This window comes from Cervus canadensis, chromosome 2 (genome assembly GCF_019320065.1).
Source record: "Cervus canadensis isolate Bull #8, Minnesota chromosome 2, ASM1932006v1, whole genome shotgun sequence".
Taxonomy (NCBI): Eukaryota; Metazoa; Chordata; class Mammalia; order Artiodactyla; family Cervidae; genus Cervus; species Cervus canadensis.
The window spans coordinates 33,827,784-33,853,107 of NC_057387.1; the positions used below are offsets into that span (position 1 = coordinate 33,827,784).

Sequence of the window (25,324 nt, forward strand, 5' to 3'; positions counted from 1 at the left end):
GGTTTTGGTATTTTGTTTTCATGGCATGCCTGTGGCTGAAGGAAGCATGTCAGTACAAAGAAGGAAGTTAAAAAATATAAGTGAGAGAGTTAGACAAGTGTTGCAGGTATTCAGGGAAAGTATGTGTGTGGGGTAGGGAGTGGAAGGGCGGGGGAAGAGATGTTATCCAGACTGTGGCAGGGTTCGCCTTTGACTGCATGGAGAACTCTTCTCATGTCCGCTTAGGAAGAAGTGAATGTGGGTGATTCTGTGGGAAGTGGATAGAAATACCAAGATATCTTTGCTTGATGGCCTCTTTGTTCTTCCTTGAGTTCCCAAGAAAGGACTTTTTTTTTTAAGAATGAGGGAGGAAGTGGTACTGGAAACTGGAGGAGAATGGAATGGAGAAGGTTGAAATAGATATTCTGACAAATGGAGAAAGAGTTGACATGGGTGGGGTGGATGGAAAGAAAAACAAAATGGCAGAAAGAAAGGAAAGAATTTGAAATCCTGAAAAGGTTTTCAATCGCTTTGAGAGCCCATAAACCTCCTTTGAAAAAAGTCAAATTCTGTGGCCTTGAGCAAGCCTCTTAAAGCCTCTGTGACCTGACACCACATCCCTGGGGTAGAAACTAAGCTTGGTGACATAGGGTTAAGCCCTTGTCACTTTGCCTAACCTTGTATCTCTGTCCTCAACCCTTTCCTTTGTGCATGGTATGTTTTGGGGTGCAAAAGCCCCAAACCCGTACTCTTAAAATATTTATTCTCTACCAGTCACTAAGTATTTACTGAGTTCTTTTGATGGGTGCTTTGGGTTGGGGTACAGTATATAAAAGATAATGTCTTCAAGGTTCCTATTCATATGCAGGATGGTTTTTGATAAATTGTATTTAATGATTGTGATGATCTAACATATAGGAAAATTAATAGGGCCTACGCAGAAGAGGAGTTTTGGTTATTAACATTATGATGTAGTTCAAGAAATAGAGCCCATGGAAACATTGACTTTTGGGGGAGGCAGATATCTGCCATTTGGGGAACTTTTTGAAATTGTATTTAATTTTTATCATGAGCAGAGAAGCACAACTTTACTAGGACACAGTATTCCTGTAATTTTGCACTAACTTCCTATGATCTTAAGGAATTGAACTCTGGCTGGCTCAGGAAAGCCAGGTAGGGGTGGCGGTAGGGGTCCCTGTGGGGATGCCTGGGGCATTGAGGGGAGGAGCCTCAGGGCGTGCAGAAGTGGAGCCTCGCTGACCTGTCCCTTCTCCATGTGTCTGCTGCTTTGTCACTTTGTCTGTTTCCCCCGCTGGTATCAGTGCCTAATCACACGTGTAGACCCGTGTCACAGTTCTAGGAGAAAGAATCTGATTTGCTTGGCTTCTAATCACAGTCTAATTTGGGCAGAGGTTTTTTCTCCGAGCTGTATAAAGATGATAATGATAATAATAACAACAACGTTTATTGAACATTTGCCCAGCACTGTGCTGTGTTATATGTATTACCTAATAATTCTTTCCACAACCCGGTTTGGTATAGGTCTTGTTATCACAGATGAGGCACCTGCAGTTTGGGTATGTTTGTGAACTTACTCAGAGCCATATAGTTCTAGGGTTCCAGTTCAGGCCTGCCTGCCTTTGGAGCCCATGATATTAACATCCTGCCCCATCGGTATTTTGGCTGCACTTGTGCCAGACTTCCACCTGTGGCCAGATCAGCCTTGTCACTTGTTTTAGTTTTGGCGGGCCGAAGGGTCTGGGGTTGATTTGTTAGTGTAATCATATGTATTATCTATAAAAACTGTTTTTCTAAGTTGTTTTATTGTGTGTTCGTTACTGATTTGTTTTATTTGTATTGGTGAAAACCATGGGGACAGTATCTGAAAGCTGTGAGCACTTTATTAACCTGTGCAGCTGGAGAAGAATGCTGTGATTCTGTTTCAGCAAAAGAGCTACAGGGTCACTTCTGTGGACAATCTGTGTTTTGTGGCATTCTAACTTGAAAATCACTCTCCAGTAAATGAGTCTATTAGCATTCAAGCCTTGCTTTTCTGTTAGATACTGTTAATGCAGTGTGTGCATTTTGAGAAACATTGTGTTGTCAATTAATTGATTTCTAGGAGCTGATTTGTGTTTTGGTATTGTCTTAGCTTGGGCTGCCATAACAGAGCACCATATGCTGGGTGGTTTAAAAAATGGAAGTTTATTTCTCATGGTTCTAGATCTGGGGAGTTCTGTCATCAAGGTGCTGATCAGTTTGGTTTCTGGTGAGGGCTGTCATTTTGGCTTGCAGATGGCCACCCTTTCACTGTCTGTTCACATGGCCTTTCCTTGGTGGATTCGTGTTGGGCGAGGCGGGAGATAGAGAGAAAGGGAGAGGCAGAGAGAAGTGAAGGGGAGGGAGGGAGGACGAGATTGAACATGTATGTGAGAGTAAGGGAAAGAGAACTCTGATGTCACTTGTAAGAACACTAACCCTGTCGTGAGGGCCCTATCTCATGATCAGACCGTAATTTCTCCCAAAGGCCCCATCTCCAGATACCATGCATTGGAGGTTAATGCAGTTTCAAAATATGAATCTCTTGGGGGTGGGAGGGAGAAGTGGGGGGAAGAACACAGTTCATTCTATAGCAAATATTAATGCGCATTTAAAACTTCATTTACACAGTACAAGAAGTTGCTTACTGAGGAAGGACAAAAAATAGGAACCTTTGAGAGATTTGTATCTGGTTCCATGGCTGGAGCAACTGCACAGACTTTTATTTATCCTATGGAGGTAAGTACTATTGTGAAGTCTGTTGTATTAATAGTGTTTGTATTTTTATCTATTGCTGCATAATAGGTTATCCCAAAATTAACAGTTTAAAACATATTTATCATCTCACAGTTTCTGTGGGTCAGGAATCTGGCCTCTGGTTCAGGATTTCTCACAACCTGCAGTCAGGGTGTCAGCCAGGGCTGCAGTCCCTGCAGGTATCAATGGGGGATGGACCTCCTTTTAAGTTTATTCATGTGTGTATTGCCAGGGCTCCATAGCTGTTGGTTGAAGATATCAGTTCCTTATTGCATGGGCCTCACCTCTCCATAGGATGCTTGTGTATCCTCATAACATGGTAGCTGTATTTTTTTCCAAATCAGTTATCAAAGAGAACACCCAAGATGGAAATTGCACTCTTTGGTCACATCTGCTCTACTCTGTAGGTTGCACAGACTGCCCCTGGTAGACTGTGGAAGGGGATACACATGGCATAAATACCAGGAGGCTGGGAGAGTTGGGGTTTATCTTGGAGGCTGGCTGCAATAGTGTTAATAAGAATTAGAACACCCAATTCACTCTAAAGAGTTTCTGTACCATAGATTCCATGGGTTCTAATGGAACCTTAGAATTAGATTAGGTGATGGTAATCCTAGCTGGGCATCCTTCCATTAGAGCGTAGATTAGCAAACCATGGATCTGTGAACTATTTGGTACAGCCTTTTTTTTTGGTTTTTGCATTTTTGCCTTTCTAAGATGGTTTAAAAGACAAAACAACAAAATACAAAACCAAAGAATTTGCAACAGAGACCTGGTATTTTAGTCTTGCAAAAACTAAAATATTCTTTATAGAAGAAGTTCACCAACTCCTCCTTTAGGGTAAAGATAATATCGTAGATGTGGCTATCTTTACTGATACTACAAAGGTTTTTTTCATAATGGAAAAGACCTAAGAAATACCTTTAATTTCCATCTTTATGGTATGTATGTTAATATAGCTTTCCTTTCAAGCATCTTAATATTATTGTTCATATTACTCCCCACACCCCTCAAAAAATATCCTAATTAAAATCTAAGCTTCCTCTTACATCCTCCATCTCAGTTAATAGCATCACCTTCCCTCTATCCTGCTGGCCACATCCTGAGTTCCATGCTAGAAACTCTTGAGTCATCCTTTACATTGCCATTTCCCCCACCCTCCATATCTAATTTGTCACAGTTTTGTTAAGATATCAGTAGATTATCTTCTGTTTCCTCTGCCACTGCCCTAATTCAGATTCTCTTTACAATTAAAGCATTTTCTTGACTCTGGTCTTAGACCCTCAAGAGAGATACTGTATAAGAGTTTCTTACATCAATAAATACATCAACAAATTGGACAGTCATTTGAGTGACAATATATGCTAGGTATTTGTTCTTTGTAAAATTGCTTATTTCAAATTCTATGATGATAGCATTAGTGTGAATAATATTTGTTATATTCTTTCATAACCAGGTTCTGAAAACCAGGCTGGCTGTAGGCAGAACTGGACAATACTCTGGAATGTTTGATTGTGCCAAGAAGATTTTGAAATTTGAAGGCATGGGAGCTTTTTACAAAGGTTATGTTCCCAATTTATTAGGCATCATACCTTATGCAGGTATCGATCTTGCTGTATATGAGGTGAGTTTGTAGCAATCTTTTGAATCCAACAATATAGTTGAGTAGTTCTCATTGTTAGAATTTGACTTTATATAGAGAAGTACATGTCTGCCAGGAAACAGTTTGTAAATGAAAGTAGATTCAAGGGTGTATTCTTTGATCTTTCTGAGACCCTATATGCCTGTGATCTTTTGTATTAGATTTCCCTGTTAATTATTTTTACTAATGAAGATAATAGACTCACATTCAGATATAGTTGTTTAATTCTCTAATACCATATACAAAAATAAAATAAAAATAGATTAAAGTGCTAAGGGTGGATACCATAAAACTCCTAGAGGAAAACATCAGTAGAACAACTCTTCAACATAAATCACAGAAATATTTTTTTGGACCCATCTCCTAGAGTAAGGGAAATAAAAACAAAAATAAACAAATGGAACCTAATTAAACTTAAAAAGCTTTTGCACAACAAAGGAAGCCATAAACAACATGAAAAGACTACCTTTAGACTAGGATAGAATATTTGCAAACAGTGCTACCAGTGAGGAGTTAATTTTCAAAATTCACAAACAGCTTAATATCAAGAAACAGCCCAATCAAAAAATGAGCAAAAGGCCTAAACAAACATTTCTCCCAAGAAGACATATAGATGGCCAACAGGCACATGAAAATATGCTCAATATCACTAATTATTGGGGAAATGTAGATCAAAGCTACAGTGAAGTATCACCTCACAGCAGTCAGTTGGCCATCATTAAAAAAGTCTAAAAATAATAAATGCCAGACACAGTGTGGAAAAAAGGGAATCCTTGTACACTGTTGGTAGGAATGTTAGTTGGCACAACCACTATGGAAAGCAGTATGAAAGTTCCTTAAAAAAAACTAAAAATAGGGCTACCATATGCTTCTGCAGTTCCATTCCTGGGTGTGTATCCAGAGAAAACTTTAATTTGAAAAGATACATGCACCTCAGCGTTCATATCAGCACTATTTAGCCAAGACATGGAAGCTACCTAAGGTCCATCAACAGATGAATGGATAAAGAATATGTATTTATACACAATGGAAACTCAGCCATAAAAAATGAAATAGTGTCATTTCCAGCAACATGGATGGACCTTGTTTTGTTTAGTTGCTCAGTAGTGTCTGACTCTTTGCGACCCAGTGGACTGTAGCCTGCCAGGCTCCTCTACTCATGAGGCAAGAATACTGGAATGGGTTGCCACTACCTTCTCCAGGGGATCTTCCCAGTCCAGGGATCAAACCCGTGTCTCCTGCATTGGCAGGTGGATTCTTTACCACTGAGTTACTGTATAGCACAGGAAACTGTATTCAATGTCTTGTAATAACCTATAATGGAAAATAATTTGAAGAAAAAGACTGTATAACTGAATCACTTTGCTGTATACCTGAAGCTAACACAACGTTGTAAATTAGTTATACTTTAAAAAATTTATTACAGATGTAGTTGTTCAGCTTGGAAGATGATACTAGGGATTTTGAAGAGAGAGATAATAAGCAAAAATGGCATATTTTCTTTGGTTTGTAAAAATTTCATATTGATAAAGCCAAGAGACTGATGTGGGTAGCACAGATTTATTCTTTGTACTTGCCAGCCTGAAGAAACCTAGGAGGAATGAAATAAGCACAAATCATTTATTTGGGATCAAAGAATTGCAATTCAGTGCACCCAGATTTGGGTAGCAATCTCAACAGTGTCTGCTAGGGAGTAAAAGGGGTTTTTAATGGCAAAGAAGGGAGGTTTGCATTACAAAGAATTTTAGAGGGAGCTGAAAGCAGAATTTAGTTGGCTAAACATGGTTGATGGCTAAGGCTATCACTGGAGGGAGGTAAGAATTCATTACTGTGACAAGTTGTCAGTGTTCTTGCAGAGTCCTTGGACTATCTGTGGTGTGGCCCAGTTCTTAAGTTCATGGTTCCACTTGGTGAGACGTACATAAGGCCTAACTCTTGAATGGCCTTTTGGCTTCATTTTAAAACCCCTTGACATAAATGACTCCATTTTATTCCACATATCGTCCTTTTGATCAAGATTATTCTCTAAAAGCATTGCCAAACAACTTAGAGGTTTGCTTTGTCTCATATCACTGGGATTGACCTGTGCCATAAAGTCCTGTTCCTTGTTGGGGAGAACTTTTATTCTCCAATGCTTACTTCAAAGAGTCAGTGTCATAGGGTTAGACAACATTTGAGCAACAGGGAGATATTCAGGAAATGACTCTTGGGCAGATTTGGTGACTCATAAGGAAGTTGTCCTTGTGGCCTGATCACCAAGTTATTTCCTTTGGTTTCATCTGAATTTAAAAAGTTGTTTTTTTTTTTTTTTTAAATTAGAGGATAATTGCTTTACCGTGTTGTCATCTGAATTTAATTTTGGATGCCCAGGTGCCCTAATGATGGTTAGGACAAATGGAAGCTGGATTGATTCCAACAGTCTTTTGACCCAATTTTTATTCTTAATCTGGCTTCTCCCCAGATTAAGAATCCTTTTGTTTCTAAAGCATACCAAAGCCAAGAACTACCCTCAGGCCAAAGTGACTATCTGTATAGGTATTCACAGTTTCAGTTTCTGCTAGGGTGCAATCTCCAGTTAAAGCAGGGATTTCTGTCTGCTGGGCTGAAGTAGTGTTCAGCAGTGACACTGCTTCGTTACTTCAAAGGAGCAAATGACTGCATACCCCGCACCATTTTCTTTGTCATTTTTGAATCTAGAACCATCAGTAACAAGGATTTCTTGTAAGTCACTGCTAAGGGTTAATAACTGACCAGTTAGGATCAGACAGAGTAGTTTTGCCACCATGTTAAGGGAGAAGAGTTGCAAGGTTGAGGTTGTTGTAGCAGGAAAGGGTTATGTCACAAGTTAGTAATGACATTTCATATGGGGTAAGACAGCTTGCAGAAAGGTATTGAGTGCAGTGAGATTTGAGCAAACCTCCTGTTGCATGGGGGAACATAGATGATAAGTGGAGAGACTGTAACCATTTCCTCGGTTATGTTGTAAGGGCTGCTGCTTCTGAAATAGCTGTTATGCTTGGAGACAGACCTCTGGCCACAGATCCGATTGTTGAGTGTCATAGCCAAGGGATTGGTGTTGACCTATGTGCCTTTGAGTAAGCAATCCTAATGCATTTCTCTGCTCTTGTACATGAGGTAGAAAAAAGGAAGCTGATAATTAGAATGTCCTAAAGCAGGAGACACTCTTGCCTGGAAAATCCCATGGACGGAGGAGCCTGGTAGGCTGCAGTCCATGGAGTCGCTAAGAGTCGGACACGACTGAGCGACTTCCCTTTCACTTTCCACTTTCATGCATTGGAGAAGGAAATGGCAACCGACTCCAGTGTTCTTGCCTGGAGAATCCCAGGGATGGGGGAGCCTGGTGGGCTGCCATCTATGGGGTCACACAGAGTCGGACACGACTGAAGCGACTTAGCAGCAGCAGCAAAGCAGGAGACAAGAAAGTCTACTTCTCAGGCTCTGGAGCTATAAAGATGTTTTCTTCCTACTCTAAAGGATCTTGTCTTTGAGCTTTGAGCAATGAATAAAGAGGCTGGGCAACTAAAAGTGTTTGGTCAGCTCAAGTGTCTACAGTGTTTGGTCAGCTCAAGATGTTTTATTTATTTACTTTAGGCTGTTGGACTTTATTTTTTAAAATTAATTTATTTATTTTAATTGTAGGCTAGTTACTTTACAATATTGTGATGCTTTTTGCCATACACTGATATGAATCAGTCAGGGTGTACATGTGTTCCCCATCCTGAACCCCACCTCCCACCTCCCTCCCCATCCCATCCATCAGGATCATCCCAGTGCACCAGCCCTGAGCACCCTGTCTCATGCATCAAACCTGGACTGGCAGTCTGTTTCACATATGATAATATACATGTTTCAATGCTATTCTCTCAAATCATACCACACTTGCCTTCTCCCACAGAGTCCAAAAGACTGTTCTTTACATCTGTGTCTCTTTTGCTGTCTCGCATATAGGGTCATCGTTACCATCTTTCTAAATTCCATATATATGCATTAGTATACTGTATTGGTGTTTTTCTTTCTGACTTACTTCACTCTGTATAACAGGTTCCAGTTTCATCCACCTCATCAGAACTGATTCAAATGCATTCTTTTTAATAGCTGAGTAATATTCCATTGTGATATGCACCACAGCTTTCTTGTCCATTCATCTGCTAATGGACATCTAGGTTGCTTCCATGTCCTGGCTATTGTAAACAGTGCTGTGATGAACATTGGGGTACATGTGTCTCTTTCAATTCTGGTTTCCTCAGTGTGTTTGCCCAGCAGTGGGATTGCTGGGTCATATGGCAGTTCTATTTCCAGTTTTTTAAGGAATCTCCACACTGTTTTCCATAGTGGCTGTACTAGTTTGCATTCCCACCAACAGTGTAAGAGGGTTCCCTTTTCTCCGCACCCTCTCCAGCATTTATTGTTTGTAGACTTTTGGATAGCAGCCCTTCTGACCGGTATGAGATGGTACCTCATTGTGGTTTTGATTTGCATTATTCTGATAATGAGTGATGTTGAGCATCTTTTCATGTGTTTGTTAGCCATCTGTATGTCTTCTTTGGAGAAATGTCTGTTTAGTTCTTTGGCCCATTTTTTGATTGGGTCATTTATTTTTCTGGAATTGAGCTGCAGGATCTGCTTGTATATTTTTGAGATTAATTCTTTGTCAGTTGCTTCATTTGCTATTATTTTCTCCCATTCTGAAGGCTGTCTTTTCACCTTGCTTATACTTTCCTTCATTGTGTAAAAGGTTTTAAGTTTAATTAGGTCACATTTGTTTATTTTTGCTTTTATTTCCATTGCTCTGGGAGGTGGGTCATAGAGGATCCTGCTGTGGTTTATATCAGAGAGTGTTTTGTCTATGTTTTCCTCTAGAAGTTTTATAGTTTCTGGTCTTACATTTAGATCTTTAATCCATTTTGAGTTTATTTTTGTGTTTGGTGTTAGAAAGTGTTCTAGTTTCATTCTTTTACAAGTGGTTGACCAGTTTTCCCAGCACTACTTGTTAAAGAGATTGTCTTTTCTCCATTGTATATTCTTGCCTCTTTTGTCAAAGATAAGGTGTCCATAGGTACGTGGATTTATCTCTGGGCTTTCTATTTTGTTCCATTGACCTATATTTCTGTCTTTGTGTCAGTACCATACTGTTTTGATGACTGTAGCTTTGTAGTATAGCCTGAAGTCAAGCAGGTTGATTCCTCCAGTTCCATTCTTCTTTCTCAAGATTGCTTTGCTGTTCGAGGTTTTTTGTATTTCCATACAAATTGTGAAATTATTTGTTCCAGTTCTCTGAAAAATACTGTTGGTAGCTTAATAGGGATTGCATTGAATCTATAGATTGCTTTGGGTAGTATACTCATTTTCACTATATTGATTCTTCCAATTCATGAACATGGTATATTCTTCCATCTATTTGTGTCCTCTTTGATTTCTTTCATCAATGTTTTATAGTTTTCTATATATAAGTCTTTTGTTTCTTTCAGTAGATTTATTCCTGAGTGTTTTATTCTTTTTGTTGCAGTGGTGAATGGGATTATTTCCTTAATTTCTCTTTCTGTTTTCTCATTGTTAGTGTATAGGAATGCAAGGGATTTCTGTGTGTTAATTTTATATCCTGCAACTTTACTATATTCATTGATTAGCTCTAGTAATTTTCTGGTGGAGTCTTTAGGGTTTTCTATGTAGAGGATTATATCATCTGCAAACAGTGAGAGTTTTACTTCTTCTTTTCCAATCTGGATTCCTTTTATTTCTTTTTCTGCTCTGATTGCTGTGGCTAAAACTTCCAAAACTATGCTGAATAGTAGTGGTGAGAGTGGGCACCCTTGTCTTGTTCCTGATTTTAGGGGAAATGCTTTCAATTTTTCACCATTGAGGGTAATGTTTGCTGTGGATTTATCATATATGGCTTTTATTATGTTGACATATGTTCCTTCTATGCCTGCTTTCTGGAGGGTTTTTATCATAAATGGATGTTGAATTTTGTCAAAGGCTTTCTCTGCATCTATTGAGATAATCATATGGTTTTTATCTTTCATTTTGTTAATGTGGTGTATCACATTGATTGATTTGCAGATATTGAAGAATCCTTGCATCCCTGGGATAAAGCCCACTTGGTCATGATGTATGATCTTTTTAATATGTTGTTGGATTCTGTTTGCTAGAATTTTGTTAAGGATTTTTGCATCTGTTTTCATCAGTGATATTGACCTGTAGTTTTCTCTTTTTGCAGCATCTTTGTCTGGTTTTGGTATTAGGGTGATGGTGGCCTCATAGAATGAGTTTGGAAGTTTACCTTTCTCTGCAATTTTCTGGAAGAGTTTGAGTAAGATAGGTGTTAGCTCTTCTCTAACTTTTTGGCAACAGGTTATACTTCTTCTCAAGGTCTATAGGCCCTTTCCAATGTAGTCAGTGCTAACTACAGAGTTTTAATCTGTTGTACCAGTCACTTCCAAAGCGGTGCCCTCTTCTTTGTTTATTTTGGCTTCCTCTGTTTGCAAGTCTCTGCAGTGTCTAATTTCTGCCCTGACACAAGGGGTGAAGGTGGTCACTTATTTAGGCTCACTTGCTCAGTCGTGCTGTGGGGAGGGAGGAACACTGCAAACATCACTGGCGAGTGTGGGGAGTGCTCGCAGTGTCTGGGCCACACTAGGTTTGCCCCTGCTCATGGTGTGTGTGCTTTCCCAGTCTACACTGCTCAGGCTCCAAGTTGCTCTGCAGGGCAACTGTCTAAAGTGGGCCCTGGGTTGCATGCACTTCCCAGGTCTAAGCTGCTCAGGTTCAGGTTCTCGGGTACTCCACAAAGGCACAGACTTGGTTGGGCCTGAGTTTTGTGCCCTTCCCAGGTCCAACCAGCTCAGGCAACCAGGTGCTTAGTGAGCACACTCTCCCCAGGTGGGGGGTACGTCTTTTCACCTCTCTGGTCCCAGCCACTTGGTTTCTTGGGTGTGCAGCGGGAGCATCATCTCAGGTGTGCCATGTGTCTCCTCTGGGGAGCTGATCTCTGGCTGCGGCCCTCCTGGCGGATGTCAACCATTCAGGATCCCAGGAAGATTTGGTTAGCAACTGGGAGCCTGCTTGCAGTTTAGTAGAGGATGCCATCCCTGGGGCTGAGATTGCCCCTCACCTTCTGGCTCTGGGTGTCGCCTGCCTGCCTCTCTGCCTCCAGAAGGGGATGGGCTGGTCCACACCTGGCTAGCTCTCCTCTGGTATTCGCTCAATCCTTTGTCCTGTGAGCCGGCCTGGCAGTGCCTTAGTTTAGAGCTTTTTGCGGGAAAGTTCTCTCTCTCTCTTTTTTTTCTCTCCCTCTGGCTATCCCATAGTTCGGGTTGTTATCTCAGGTTAGCTCCCTCAGATAGTCCTCAGGGCACTCAGGCCTGGTCCTTACCCTAAGCAATGCAGCCTGCGTCTCCCTGTTCAGCCCCCACTTGCTGCTGGCAGATGAGAGCCTCTGAGCTACTTCTCTGCTGGGAGTTGCGGTTAGGCACGTAATCTGTGGGTTGTTGTTTTTTTTCCCTCCCAGTTATGTTGCCCTCTGAGATTCCAAAACTCCCCACAGACCTGCCAGTGAGAGGGTTTCCTGATGTTTGGAAACTTCTCCTCCTTCACAACTCCCTCCCCGGGTCAGGTCTCTGTCCCTAGCTCTTTTGTCTCTCTTTTTATCTTTTATGGACTGCCCTGGTGGCTCAGACAGTAAAGCGTCTTTCTACAATGCAGGAGACCTGGGCTCAATCCCTGGGTCAGGAAGATTCCCTGCAGAAGGAATTGGCAACCCACTCCAGTACTCTTGCCTAGAAAATCCCATGGATGGAGGAGCCTGGTGTCCGTGGGGTTGCAAAGAGTCGGACATGACTGAGCGACTTCACTTTCACTTTATCTTTATATTTCGTCCTACCTCCTTTCGAAGAGAATGGGCTGCCTTTCTGGATGCCTGGTGTCCTCTGCCAGCATTCAGAAGTTTTTTTGTGGAATTTGCTCAGTGTTCAAATGATTTTTCAGTGAATTTTTGGAGGAGAACGTGGTCTCCCCATCCTATTCCTCCGCGATCTTAAGACTGCCCCCTCCAGATGTTCTAAAGTTGTCTTTTGGTCTGTGGCTGTGGGAAATTTAAGACACTTTGAATCCTAGTAGGGTCTAAAAGATGTCCTTAATGTGATCAGGTGTCCTAGGTATATGACCTGTGTTTGAACAAGTTGTAATTTCTCTTTGGAGACCTTCATGACCTTCAGTTGCTAACAGCTTGAGAAGATGATGCTGACTTGCTCACTTGCTTCCTTGGAAGAGAAGAACATATTGCAAAGGGTGGGCACTTATGGAAAAATGACAGATGCTAAATCTGCTTTTAGGATCTGTAAAAAGTAGGGCTTTCAGTCTAGACTTCTTACATGTCCAGGTGAATTGTCCTTCCCACATGAAAGCACATAACATTTGACTTTCGCACTCCACAGAGATGCTGAAAAAGGTGCTATAGAGATCAATTATGGTGAAAAACTACTCTGTAGGAATTGCCATTAAAAGAGCATGAAGGTCAAGGGCAACTGGATAGCAATTAATGACAGTGTTATGAATAGCTTTCAAATCTTGGGCAAATCTCCATTCTCCTCCTTGGGGTTTCTCAATAGGGAGAATGGGTATATTACAGAGACCAGTGTAGGGGACTATGAGGTCTTGTGTCTTATATTCTTGTATGATTTGTTGAATTCTTGCTAAGGCTTCAGGATTTAAAGGACATTGCTTGATGTTAGGAACAGGCTTACCTGGTCTATTTGAATTTGAATTGGGGGACTCAGATGAATCTGCCCAATGTGGGTTGTGGATTTTGCCAAGTCTCTCAAGGACTTCTTTGAGTTTCAAGTTTCTGTTACCTTCCGAGCTTGTCTTAAGGACAAAAACTACTGACAAAGTTGAGGAACTTGGAATGCCATCCATTGTTGAGGGGTTGAATTAATTTCAAGGATAATTTCCCATTTTGAGAAAAAGGGATACAAATATCTCTTCAAGTCCCTGATTTCAGTTCGTTTGGGTGTATACCTATCAGTAGAATTGCTGGGTCATATATAGTAATTCCATGTTAAACTTTTTGTCAGTTCAGTCACTCAGTCGTGTCTGACTCTTTGGGATGCCATGGACTGCAACACACCAGGCTTCCCTGTCCATCAGCAACTCCTGGAACTTGCTTAAATTCATTTTCATGGAGTCGGTGATGCCATCCAACAATCTCATTCTTTGCTGTCCCCTTCTCCTTCAATCTTTCCCAGAATAAGGGTCTTTTCCAATGAGTCAGTTCTTCGCATCAGGTGGCCAAAGTATTGGAGTTTCAGCTTCAACATCAGTCCTTCCAATGAATATTCAGGACTGATTTCCTTTAGGATGGACTGGTTGGACCTCCTTGCAGTCCAAGGGACTCTCAAGAGTTCAAAATACCACAGTTCAAAAGCATCAGTTCTTTCATGCTCAGCTTTCTTAGTGGTCCAACCCTCACACCCATACATGACTACTGGAAAAACCATAGCTTTGACTAGACGGACCTTTGTCAGCAAAGTAACGTCTCTCCTTTTCAATATGCTGTCTAGGTTGGTCAAAGCTTTTCTTCCAAGGAGCAAGCATCTTTTAATTTCATGGCTGCAGTCACCATCTTCAGTGATTTTGGAGCCCAAGAAAATAAAGTCTGTCACTGTTTCCATTGTTTCCCCATCTATTTCCCATGAAGTGATGGGACCAGATACTATGATCTTAGTTTTTTGAATGTTGAGTTTTAAGCCAACTTTTTCACTCTCCTCTTTCACCTTCATCAAGAGGCTCTTTAGTTCCTCTTTGTTCAGCCATAAGGGTGGTGTCATCTGCATATCTGAGGTTATTGATATTTCTCCCAGCAATCTTGATTCCAGCTTGTGCTTCATCCAGCCCAGCAGTTCACATGATGGACTCTGCATATAAATTAAATAAACAGGTTGACAATATACAGCCTTGATGTATATTGGAATATACATTGGAATATACTGGTTCCCAATTTGGAACCAGTCTGTTTTTCCATGTCCAGTTCTAACTGTTGCTTCTTGACCTGCATATTGATTTCTCAAGAGGCAGTTAAGGTAGTCTGATATTCCCATCTCTTGAAGAATTTTCCACAGTTTGTTGTGATTCACACAGTCAAAGTCGTTACTGTAGTCAATGAAACAGAAATAGATGTTTTTCTGGAATTATCTTCCTTTTTCTATGATCCAATGGATGTTGGCAGTTTGATCCCTTGTTCCTCTGCCTTTTCTAAATCCAGCTTATACATTGGGATATTTTTGGTTCATGTACTGTTGAAGCCTAGCTTGGAGAATTTTGAGCATTACTTTGCTAGCATGTGAGATGAGTGCAATTGTGCAGTAGTTTGAGCATTCTTTGGCATTGCCTATCTTTGGGATTGGAATGAAAACTGACCTTTTCCAGTCCTGTAGCCACTGCTGAGTTTTCCAAATTTGCTGGCATATTGAGTGCAGCACTTTCACAGCATCATATTTTAGGATTTGAAGTAGCTCAACTGGAATTTCATCACTTCCACTAGCTTTGTTCGTAGCAATGCTTCCTAAGGCCCACTTGACTTCATATTCCATGATGTCTGGCTCTAGGTCAGTGATCACACCATCGTGGTTATCTGTGTCATGGAGATCTTTTTTTGTGTAGTTCTTCTCTGTATTCTTGCCACCTCTTCTTAATATCTTCTGCTTCTGTTAGGTCCATACCGTTTCTGTCCTTTTTTGAGCCCATCTTTGCATGAAATGTTCCCTTGGTATCTTTAATTTTCTTGAAGAGATCTCTAGTCTTCCCATTTTATTTTTTTCCTCTATCTTTGCATTGATCACTTAGGGAGGCTATATTATCTCCTCTTGCTATTCATTGGAACTCTGCCTTCAGATGTATGCATCTTTCCTTTTCTCCTTTGCCTTTCAACTTCTCTTCTTTTCTCAGCTATTTGTAAGACCTCCTCAGACAACCATTTTACCTTTTTGCATTTCTTTTTCTTGGGGATGACTTTGATCACGGCCTCCTGCACAGTGTTACAAACCTCCATCTGAACCTCCATCTGTAGTTCTTCAGGCACTCAGATCTAATCTTCAGTCTATCAGATCTAATTTAAGCTTTTTGGGGAACAAACTATTTTGCAAAGAAACGGCACCCTTTTTCATTCCCACTAACTGTATACTTTTCTGCATCCTCACTAATATTTGTTAGTTTCTGGTTTTTTGATAGTATCCGTCCCAACAGTTGTGAAACAATATCTGATTGTGCTTTTGACCTGCATTTCTCTAATGATGAGTGTTGTTGAGGATCTTTTAATATGCTTGTTGTCCATTTTTTAATTTTTTTGAGAAATGTCTATTCAAGTCTTTAGCCCAGTTTTTAATTAGGTTTTTAAAATTGTTGTTGTTTAGTTGTAGAAGTTCTTTATGTATTTTGGATATTAACTACTTATCAGATATATGGTTTGCAAATATATTCTCCTATTCCATAGGTTGCCTTTTTTTCTCTCTTGTTTCCTTTGCTGTGCAGAAGTTTTTAAGTTGATGAAATCCATTTGTCTATTTTTGCTTTTGTTGCCTGTGCTTTTGGTATCATCATATCCAAGAAATTGTTGCCAAATTCAATGTCCTAAAGCTTCTATTACCCCGAGTTTTCTCCTAGGAATTCTATACTATTAGGTCTTATGTTTAGACCTTTAACTTATTTTTGAGTTAGTTTTTTGTGTATGTTGTAAGATAAGGGTCCAACTTTATTTTTCTGCTTGTGGATATCCTGTTTTCCCATTTGAGAAGAGACTGTCCTTTGCCCAATGTGGAGAAGTTATTTCTGGGCTCTCTATTTTGTTCTATTGATCTATGTAGCTGTCTTTATGCCAGCATGGCACTATTTTGATTACTGTTGCTTTGTAGTATATATTGAAATCAGGAAGTGTGAGGCCTCCAACTTTGTTCTTTTTCAAGGTTATTTTGTCTAGCTGGGGTCCCTTGAGATTCCATTTGAGTTTTAGAATTTTTCCTTTTTATTTCTTCAAACAGTATGATTGAAATTTGAATAGTGATTGCATTGAATATGTAGATTGCTTTGGGTAGTGTGCTAGTTTGTTTGGACTGCCATAACAAAATACTAGATACCAAGAATTCTGAGGTGGTCCCGTGATTGGGACTCTGCGCTCTCACTGCCCAGGGCCCCAGATTCAATCCCTGATTGGGGAACTAAGATCTCACAAGCTGTACGGGATGGCCAAAAAAAAAAAAAAAAAAAAACAGAAAAACCAAAAACCAGAACACAAAAAACCCCCAGAGACTGGGTGGGTTAAACAACAGAAATTACTTTTTCACAGTTCTGGAGGCTAGAAATCCAAAATCAAGGTTCTGGCTGATTTGGTTCGTAGGGAGGCTGTCTTACTGGCTTGCAGACTGCTGTCTTCTTGCTATGTTCCCAGAGGGAGAGAGAGTGAATGAGTGAATTCTATGGTGTTTTCTTCTTATAGAGACACTAGTCCTATTGAATCAGGACCCTGTTATGACCCTGATGTTGCCAGAGAATCTTCATAAGGTGACAGAATTTTGAGGGGTACAGAGCTAATGAAGGAGAGACAGACAGAAATATAAATAAGTAAAAAATTTAAAACATATAGTGAGACCTGAGAGATAGGGAATGATAATGGCCCTTAGCATGAGAAGAAAATGGATTATGGAATAAACAGAAAGGACTTGGAAGATCATATATATTTTATAGAACTTTAATTGTTTCAAGAGTGTGCTTTCCTCTCTTTTTTCCTCCTGTTCTAGTCTTCACAGTGTAAACAGTTGATTAGTTTCTAGTCAATCACTTCTCTTATTTCTGCAGTTCAGACATGGTTGTCTTTAGCCTTCATGACTCTATTTATTATCATATATTACAGTACTAAGTGAATATTAAATAAATATTTAAATGTAATTTTTGCTTCCAAATATATAAAGCTATTTGTGTTATATAATTGTAAGGTCCAAGAATGCAATTAAATTTTTCTTTAAAATATTTAAAGTAATTATGATTTCTCCCATATATTTTGATACTTAAGATATTTTTATTTAAAAAGTAAATTAGCATATATATTTTATATAGTTTCTCTCAATTATGGCCTGCTCATGGAAATACAGGGATCCAGGATAATAAGGAAGAAGCATGGCCTGGGGATCAGTACACTTGATTCTGTACCCTTGTTTAAAAAAACTCCACTGAGTCATTTCTAAAATCAGAAGACTAGCTCCACCTTTTGTAGAGCTTCTGTAGAAGAACTGGATGAAATAACACACGTGTAAAGTAAAAAGTCAGATGCACCTCACAGTATTATGTTATTTTCACTGATACTATAGGAAATATTGTTTAGATCCTGCCTTGGTGTGCGATTGATCCTCACCTTTACTTAGAAGGAAGGGAGCACCCAGTGCAAGTTGTCGGTGTTTTGAATCCCTGGTGTGACTTCCCTGCTTCTCTACAGAGCTGTTGCCTCTGCAATGGCTGCTGCTCCTGGGAACGGGTTGCCCAGCGTTGCAGAAGTGTAGCCTGTTGATCCTATCAGGATGAGAGTTGCCGTGCGAATGTCCCTGTTGAGTGCAAGCACTTGTGAGTAGCTGTTTATTATTTTTCCTTTCTGTTTCTCTGGCAGCTCCTAAAGTCTCATTGGCTAGATAATTTTGCCAAAGACTCTGTGAACCCTGGAGTCGTGGTGTTGCTGGGCTGTGGTGCCTTATCCAGCACCTGTGGCCAGCTGGCCAGCTACCCCTTGGCTTTGGTGAGAACACGCATGCAGGCTCAAGGTGAGTTTTGAATGAAAGCGGGACACTGATAAAAAGTATGGTATCAATAACGTACTTCTGGAACTGTCAAGTTCCACTGAGACAGCAGAGTGTGGTTTTAAGATAATATTTCTTAACCATTTTTTTACATTATTGTCTCCCTAAGGAAGCTTTTTAGAAATTCTTTTCTAAATCAGTTCTTCTTCATGAAATCTTAATAGCACAGATACACTATGCATATACTGTATATGTATCTGTGGTTTCTGCACAAATAGAGTAAGATTTTCTTGCTTATGTTGAGAATGCATGTTTTAAGAGTACAGTTGGCTGTCCCCATTTGTGGGCTCTGCATCTGAGGACTCAACCTACCGTGGATTGAAAATACTCAGGGAAAAGACTCCCAAACATCCAAAAAGTAAAATGGGAATGTGCCATGCAGTCCACTCTTTACATTGTATTTACAAATCATCTGCATTGGAAGTGTTGGTTATTTAATGATTGACTGCTTGGTTGGGGGAGGTGTGGTTGGTACTTGGAAGAGAGGTTGGGGATAGAGGTGCAGATGTTCAGGGTGTACTGTTTAAAGAAATGACAGTGGATGAGATAGGCCAGGGATAAAACAGAAAAGAGAGGCACAGAATGCATGCTATTTAATATAGCAGTGCAGTGCATTCATGCATGTGTGCTCAGTCGTGTCTGATTCTTTGTGACACCATGGACTGTAGCCCTCCAGACTCCTCTGTCCATGGGATTCTCTAGGCAAGAATACTGGAGTGGGTTGCCATTTCCTTCTCCGGGGGAATCTTCCCAACCCAGGGTCAAACCTGCATCTCTTGCATCTCCTGCATTAGCAGGCGGATTCTAGTCAGCAAATCGTGAACAAAGAGAACAATTAGTGGGATGACAAGAGATCCAGGAGGCATGGTGTAATCAAAGTCAAGGAGACAGTGCCACAGTGGGGAGGAATCACAGTTCAAAAGTTTTAGGTCCCATAATAATAAAAACTCTAGCCACCGTTTACTGAGAATTTGATAAATGCAAGCTGATTTACATAGTTGTTGCTGATTCTTAAAACACTGCACAATTTTCATTCCATTTACAGAGGAGAAAGGCCATCAGCTGTCAGATCTCCCACTTGCGGGCTAAGTGTGTTGAGACAAGTTTCTCTATCTTTCTAAGATTCCTTACTTACTAGATGGGTATAATAACTCTTACCTTGGAGGATTGGTATATAAAGTAATTAGCCCAACATCTAACACAAAGCGATAGTACCATTGTTATTCTTACCAGAGCACTCACTCTTAGGTGCTATCCAGGGAGAATTATATAAAGGGGCACTTTTTGAGGACCCTTGGAATAAATTTTATCTGTTTATTGTGTTCTAGAGTATTGTTCTGAATCATAATTGTATATAGTCATAATAAAATGTGTGAATATTAAATTAGCCTGATTTATTCTTTTTTTTTTTTTTTAATTTTCTAGCCATGATAGAAGGAAGCCCACAGCTGAACATGGTTGGGCTCTTTCGACGAATAATTTCTAAAGAAGGACTGCCAGGACTTTACAGAGGCATCACCCCAAACTTTATGAAGGTGCTCCCTGCTGTAGGCATCAGTTATGTGGTTTATGAAAATATGAAACAAACTTTAGGAGTAACTCAGAAATGACATGTTGAATTTTTTGCTTTAGCATGATTACTGAAACTTTCAACTGTCTCCAGAGTGACATTTTCTCCTAGAATTGAAACAAATCTATGACAGAAAGAAGCTTTATTATTTTTTTTTTTTTCACAAAAAGGAAGAGCATATCAATGATAATTTCAGACATTTGGACTCAATTTTATATATTCAGAAATGTCTAAAAAAAAATCATAGTTTTGATAAGCTCATACAATTTTGAGAAGGCCACAAAATTATAGTTTATCTTTTCTTATTAGTTCTTTCTACAATCTCTGCCCAGAATCCTAAATCTGAAGAAATGTACTTTCTTGAACTAAATTTGCTTTGTGTGCTAGAATTATAAATCTTTAGTCTTTATTTTGGTTGATTCAAGTTTATGCCAGTTCCTTTATACTTAAATATCATTTTCTTAAAAACAAAATGATCAGAAAACTTGGAAACTTAAATTGTTCATATATTTCGAATTTCTTAAAATTTCCTTGTAGGATCGTTAATGGAGAATCATTGCATGAAAACATACCTTACAGCAGCCAAATAGGTATAGAGTTTATATTCTTTCTTTAAGCAGAATAAGAATGAATGTTAAATGGCAGAATTTCAAGGCATGTGAATACCCTAGTCCACTCATATAATTTTTGTGTAAGGAGGAGTGATAAAATAATATTTATTTCAGTGACCACTTCTCCATTTTGCTTGTACTATTGTTTGGTTTTCAGGACGACACACTGCTTATTAGCATATCACTGGGAAATTGTTGACGCAAGGCAACTTATTTGAGAGATTCTGTTTATTATCATTGTTTTGAAAAGCATCAGGAAACAAAACCCCTTTACTTATATCAGCCTCTAAAGAGCATCTCTCTTCTCTTTGTCCTTTGTCTCCTACTTGAATCAAACTCCTGTTTTCACCAGGAAGGCTTCTGGAGGCCATTCCCGGTTATCTGAAATTTCTTAATTACATGAAGTAGGTTGATCATGGGTGAATGGCATTCTTATTACCCCCTCACCGTTTATATGACGCTGCAATTCCCAACTTGGGCAGTGTGAACCTAGGAGAATAGTATGTATTAAAAATAGTGTATATTAATTCTGCATATTTGGTGCCTATAATGAAATGGAAGGCCCAGTTTACAAACAAGTACATTCATATTTTCTCTTGCCCCCAGTTTTAGGAACATGTTTTGATTTAGAAAACTTAAAATGAAGCGAGAGCATGATTTTATTTTACTGAAGCCATTTTTATAAACAACTGTCTTTTCTGATTTGTATGATTAGGACTTAGACAACTATTTAGTAGTTGAAATTATTCTTATCACTTTTCAGTGTAATTCTTAAACTCAAGTTTGATTTCTAGTAATTTCTGTCATAAGTTGCCAACATTTTAGTGAAAATCTGGTGACATAATTAGGTATTTACTTTATTTGAACCTACCTCTCATGTTTTCTTAACCAAAGAGAAATGTTGAACTTGTGTTTGTGAAATGTATCCTAACATATAGTTTTCATTATATTTGTTATGCCTGATAAATATCTCAATGTTTTTATAATACATATGATAAGTGTGAAACTCTGTCTTCAGGGTGTTTGTACTTTTGAGTAATGCATAAATGACAAGGTACTAGATTAGCTCTTTTTTTCACTCATAAAATTATGGGATAAGTAAAATTTCAGGCTACTGAAAACATTCATTGTTCATTATGAATTTAAATTGTTTTCTATTTAACATTTGTAAGGTATGAATGTGATTTATCTGTGTATCTTGTATCTTTTGAAAAAATCTTGAATTTTTTGAAAAGAGCCCAGAGTCAAGAATAGTTTATTTCTGGCATTACTGCATATTTGCTTTACATTTATAATTAAAAATACATATATGTTTGTTTTTGAGATGTTTCCTCATTTTAAAAAAAATAGTGTAACTGAGGAAAAAAAAAAAAAAGACTGTTATACAGTTGATATCACTGGCAGCAGTTTGAATAATGTTTATAGTATTATTGGGTAAGACTCTTTATAGTCTTTCCAAATATTTTGGCCTTTTCTGAACACCCGCAACAATTGTTAAATCTGTCATACATTTTGGTATAAGATGATGTTTTTTGTGATGTCCAAATTCCACATTTACCAATAAGGGTGATACCCCTGGGGATCACAGGCTTCCCTGGTGGCTCAGATGGTAAAAGAATCTGTCTGCAATGCAGGAGACCTGGGTTTGATCGCTAGGTTGGAATGTTCCCTAGAGAAGGGATGGCTCCCCACTCCAGTATTCTTGCCTGGAGAATTCCATGGACAGAGGAGCCTGGTGGGCTGCAGTCCATGGGGTCACAAAGAGTCTGGTATGACTAAACAACTAATACTTACCTACCTGGGGGTCACAGTGCCAAGGAGAATCTGAAGTCACAGTCTTCTTGGTACATTTGATGGAGTATCAGTTTGTCTTGAAGTTGTGGGAAACAAAAGCGAAGTATGTTTGTGTGTGTGTTAGTCGCTTGGTTGTGTCTTACTCTTTGCAACCCCATGGAGTGTAGCCAACCAGGCTCCTCTGTCCATGGAGTTCTCCAGGCAAAAATACTGGAGTGGGTAGCCATTCCCTTCTCCAGGGGATCTTCCCGACCCAGGGAACGATCCCAGGTCTCCTGCATTGCAGGCAGATTCTATACTGTCTGAACCACTAGGGAAGCCCCCAAGTAAGTTTACTGATAAGTATTTAAAGCAATTATATATTTCAGATTACAAATTTTTCTTAAAAAGATAAAGATAAGACTGCAAAGAAATTCTGTGTTCCAACTTGAATGCTCCCCAGCCTCCAGGAAAAACACATTAGCCCTCTTTGACTCTCAGGGACCCTTTATCAGAAAAATGCCACCAGTTTGTTTCCTACCTGTTTGTCTTGTATCCCCATCCAGAGAGTAAGTTACACATGAACAGACATTGTATTTTGACTATTTTGTCCTTTGAGCTTTACATCAGGTCCCTTGTGTAAAATCATGGTATGGTTTCCCTATCCCCAAATAAGAATTTCCCTGGTTCTTTTGTTCTCATGGAATTTCTCTGTTTTGGGAAGAGCACCAAGGAATAATTAGGTGTAGAGGGGAGCGACTGACAACCCCCCTTCACCTCCTTTGCCACATGCCCCACCTGGGGGACGCACAGAGCAGGCTGAACTTGTTAGACCATTCTCTGGGATGGCACACCCTGACCAGTGCCCTCTGCCCTCCTGCTTCCCTGCAGGACAGAGCTGTGCCAAGGTCCACGCTGCCGAGGCCTGGACCTGCTGCTGCCCTCTGACCACAGTTGAAGACACCTCTTCACAACCTTCTGTGTATGAATTTTTGTTTTTGGCTTTTTTTTTTTTTTTTTGCTTGCTTTGTTTGTTCGCCTGCTAATTTGCCTGTTCTCTGGTTGTCACTGGGCTCCACAGCCCTATATTCAGATGCACGGCCACAGCCACTGCGGCACTGTTTGCTGTGAAAGCAGAAACGCTCCAGGCCTGGGCCACTTGGCATTTATTCCATCAACATTCACTTGCTCTTTGATGCTTTTGGGGAGTGTTTGTTAACTGCCTACTGTATGTCAGACACTTTTTAGGACTGAGGTCACAGCACTAACAGGACTTTATACCTTTCCTAATGGAGATTATCTAGTGGAGACAGACAACAAAGTAAGTAAAATACATAATATGTCAGATGGTGGTAAGTGCAGAAGGCAGGGCTGAGGCTGAGGTGGTGATTTTAGGTAGAGAATAGCTTGCTGAGAATGTGCTGTTTGAGTAAAGGGCTGAAGGGGGCACCGGAATGGGCCACGCTGATGTCTGTCCAGGAAGGGCATCCCAGGCAGAGCGGACACAGGAAAAGGCCCAGGGTGGAGGAGAACACCCAGGAGGCTGGAGTAACTGGAGTGAGGGGAGCAGAAGGGAGGGTAGCAAGTGATGGAGCCACAGAGGGCTGGGGGAGGCCAGTCGGCCGAGCATTGCCACTACTGCAAGGGCCGCAGTTCCGTGGTGATGCTTCGTAACCAAGTTTCAGATGTTCTCCTCTAGGGGTGGGAGTCTCATTATTGGAAACATTATTGGAAGACACCTGCACTCTTGTAACCATCATGTCCATCACACACAGAATGGTTTTCCCTGCAATTGCTGTCCTAGCCTAGAGACCCCTTCCCCAGGTGGTGGGTCTGTTGGCTACTCTCTGCATTACCCTCTCCAGGGAGGATTTTGATTTTTTAAAAAGAGAAATTAGAGACCTTAAAATGTTTCTAGATGGTTTTCTAAGAGTTAGAGAACTTGAATCTTAGCACTTAGCAAACACACAAGACTATATTGTTGTGCTCACTCCCTTCTCTGACCACCTTGTATCTGCCCAGGATTTGCTTATAATTTGTACAAGCTGTACAATATTGCAAATAACCCTTTTATTTTTTGTGAGTTGATATTGTCCTGCTTTGAATTACTTTCTGGAAGTCAAGATAATAGTAACCAAAGACATGACTGGTATTTTGTTACTCTTAAAAAGAGGGCCAGGGATTCTAAAGCATTCTAAAGTACTCTTTCAAATGGAAACATCGCAAATCCTTGGTGTTTGCTAATCAAGTGTGTTTTTGAAGAGTTTACACTCATCTGTTTACACACCGTTCCACACAATGCAGTCACGACCATGGGTTCAGGATGAATTGGCTTCAATTCCAACACTTGTGATCAGTGTCAGCCGCAAATATGCATCACTCAGCCTCCATAGGGAGTCCCTACGTGAATCTTGGTGTGGCAAAAACTGGCATTGAAAAAAACCCGTGGCATTTCTGAAGTTTATATAAATTAGCTTAAATACAGCTAGAAGCTCTGTACTACCCAGTGTTGTACCAGTGACCTGGGATCTTGGCCCCTCTAGTTGGCCCCACCAGTTGCTGCTAAGGGGCCCTTTGTTGCAGCCTGCATGGTCCCTTGGATCCAGAGGCTGTGCTGGTCTTGGCGTGGTAGTAGTTGGTAAGACATGGGACATCTGAGCTTGGGGTCTGGCCTTTGCATTCTGCAAGGCTGAGGAGTTGAATGTGATTCTCTTATTACCTTGGAATCCACCAACCTTTGTCTCCTTCCCAGTCCCTGGGTTTGCCGCTCTGTCTCTTTGCTCTTAAAGGCACCTATCTGCTCTTCCCCTGGGACTCCTGGCATCTTATCAGCAGGTAACTTGCAAAAGACAGAAGAGCCTCTGATTGAAAGTGACTTCTGTTTTCCACTTTTAAAAATCACTGAGGGGAGGTGATACTAAAGCCTGACTTCCTTGTCTGAAATGGGATGAAAGGGAACATACAGGGGGAAATGAATATATATTAATCTCTCAGTTATTTTACCATAGGCTCTCTTACCGCCTCCTACCCCTTGTACTCTGTCTCAGGAATGAGTGTCATTGTGCCACAGAGTGGCGGGCTCTGCTCACTTGAAACAACA

The 25,324-nt window shown here is 40.2% G+C and overlaps 1 protein-coding gene across 1 annotated transcript in view; it reads left to right on the top strand.

The window, feature by feature from the left end:
• The window catches only part of LOC122436608 (calcium-binding mitochondrial carrier protein SCaMC-1), a 62,051-nt gene extending 40,277 nt beyond the window's left edge, over positions 1–21,774 (top strand). Inside the window, exons 7-10 of the mRNA XM_043460477.1 lie at positions 2,650–2,757; positions 4,232–4,399; positions 18,084–18,234; positions 19,696–21,774. Coding sequence (XP_043316412.1) covers positions 2,650–2,757; positions 4,232–4,399; positions 18,084–18,234; positions 19,696–19,880 — 612 coding nt within the window. The 3' untranslated portion in view covers positions 19,881–21,774. The remainder of the gene's footprint in view (positions 1–2,649; positions 2,758–4,231; positions 4,400–18,083; positions 18,235–19,695) is intronic.
• Positions 21,775–25,324: the final 3,550 nt, after the last annotated feature.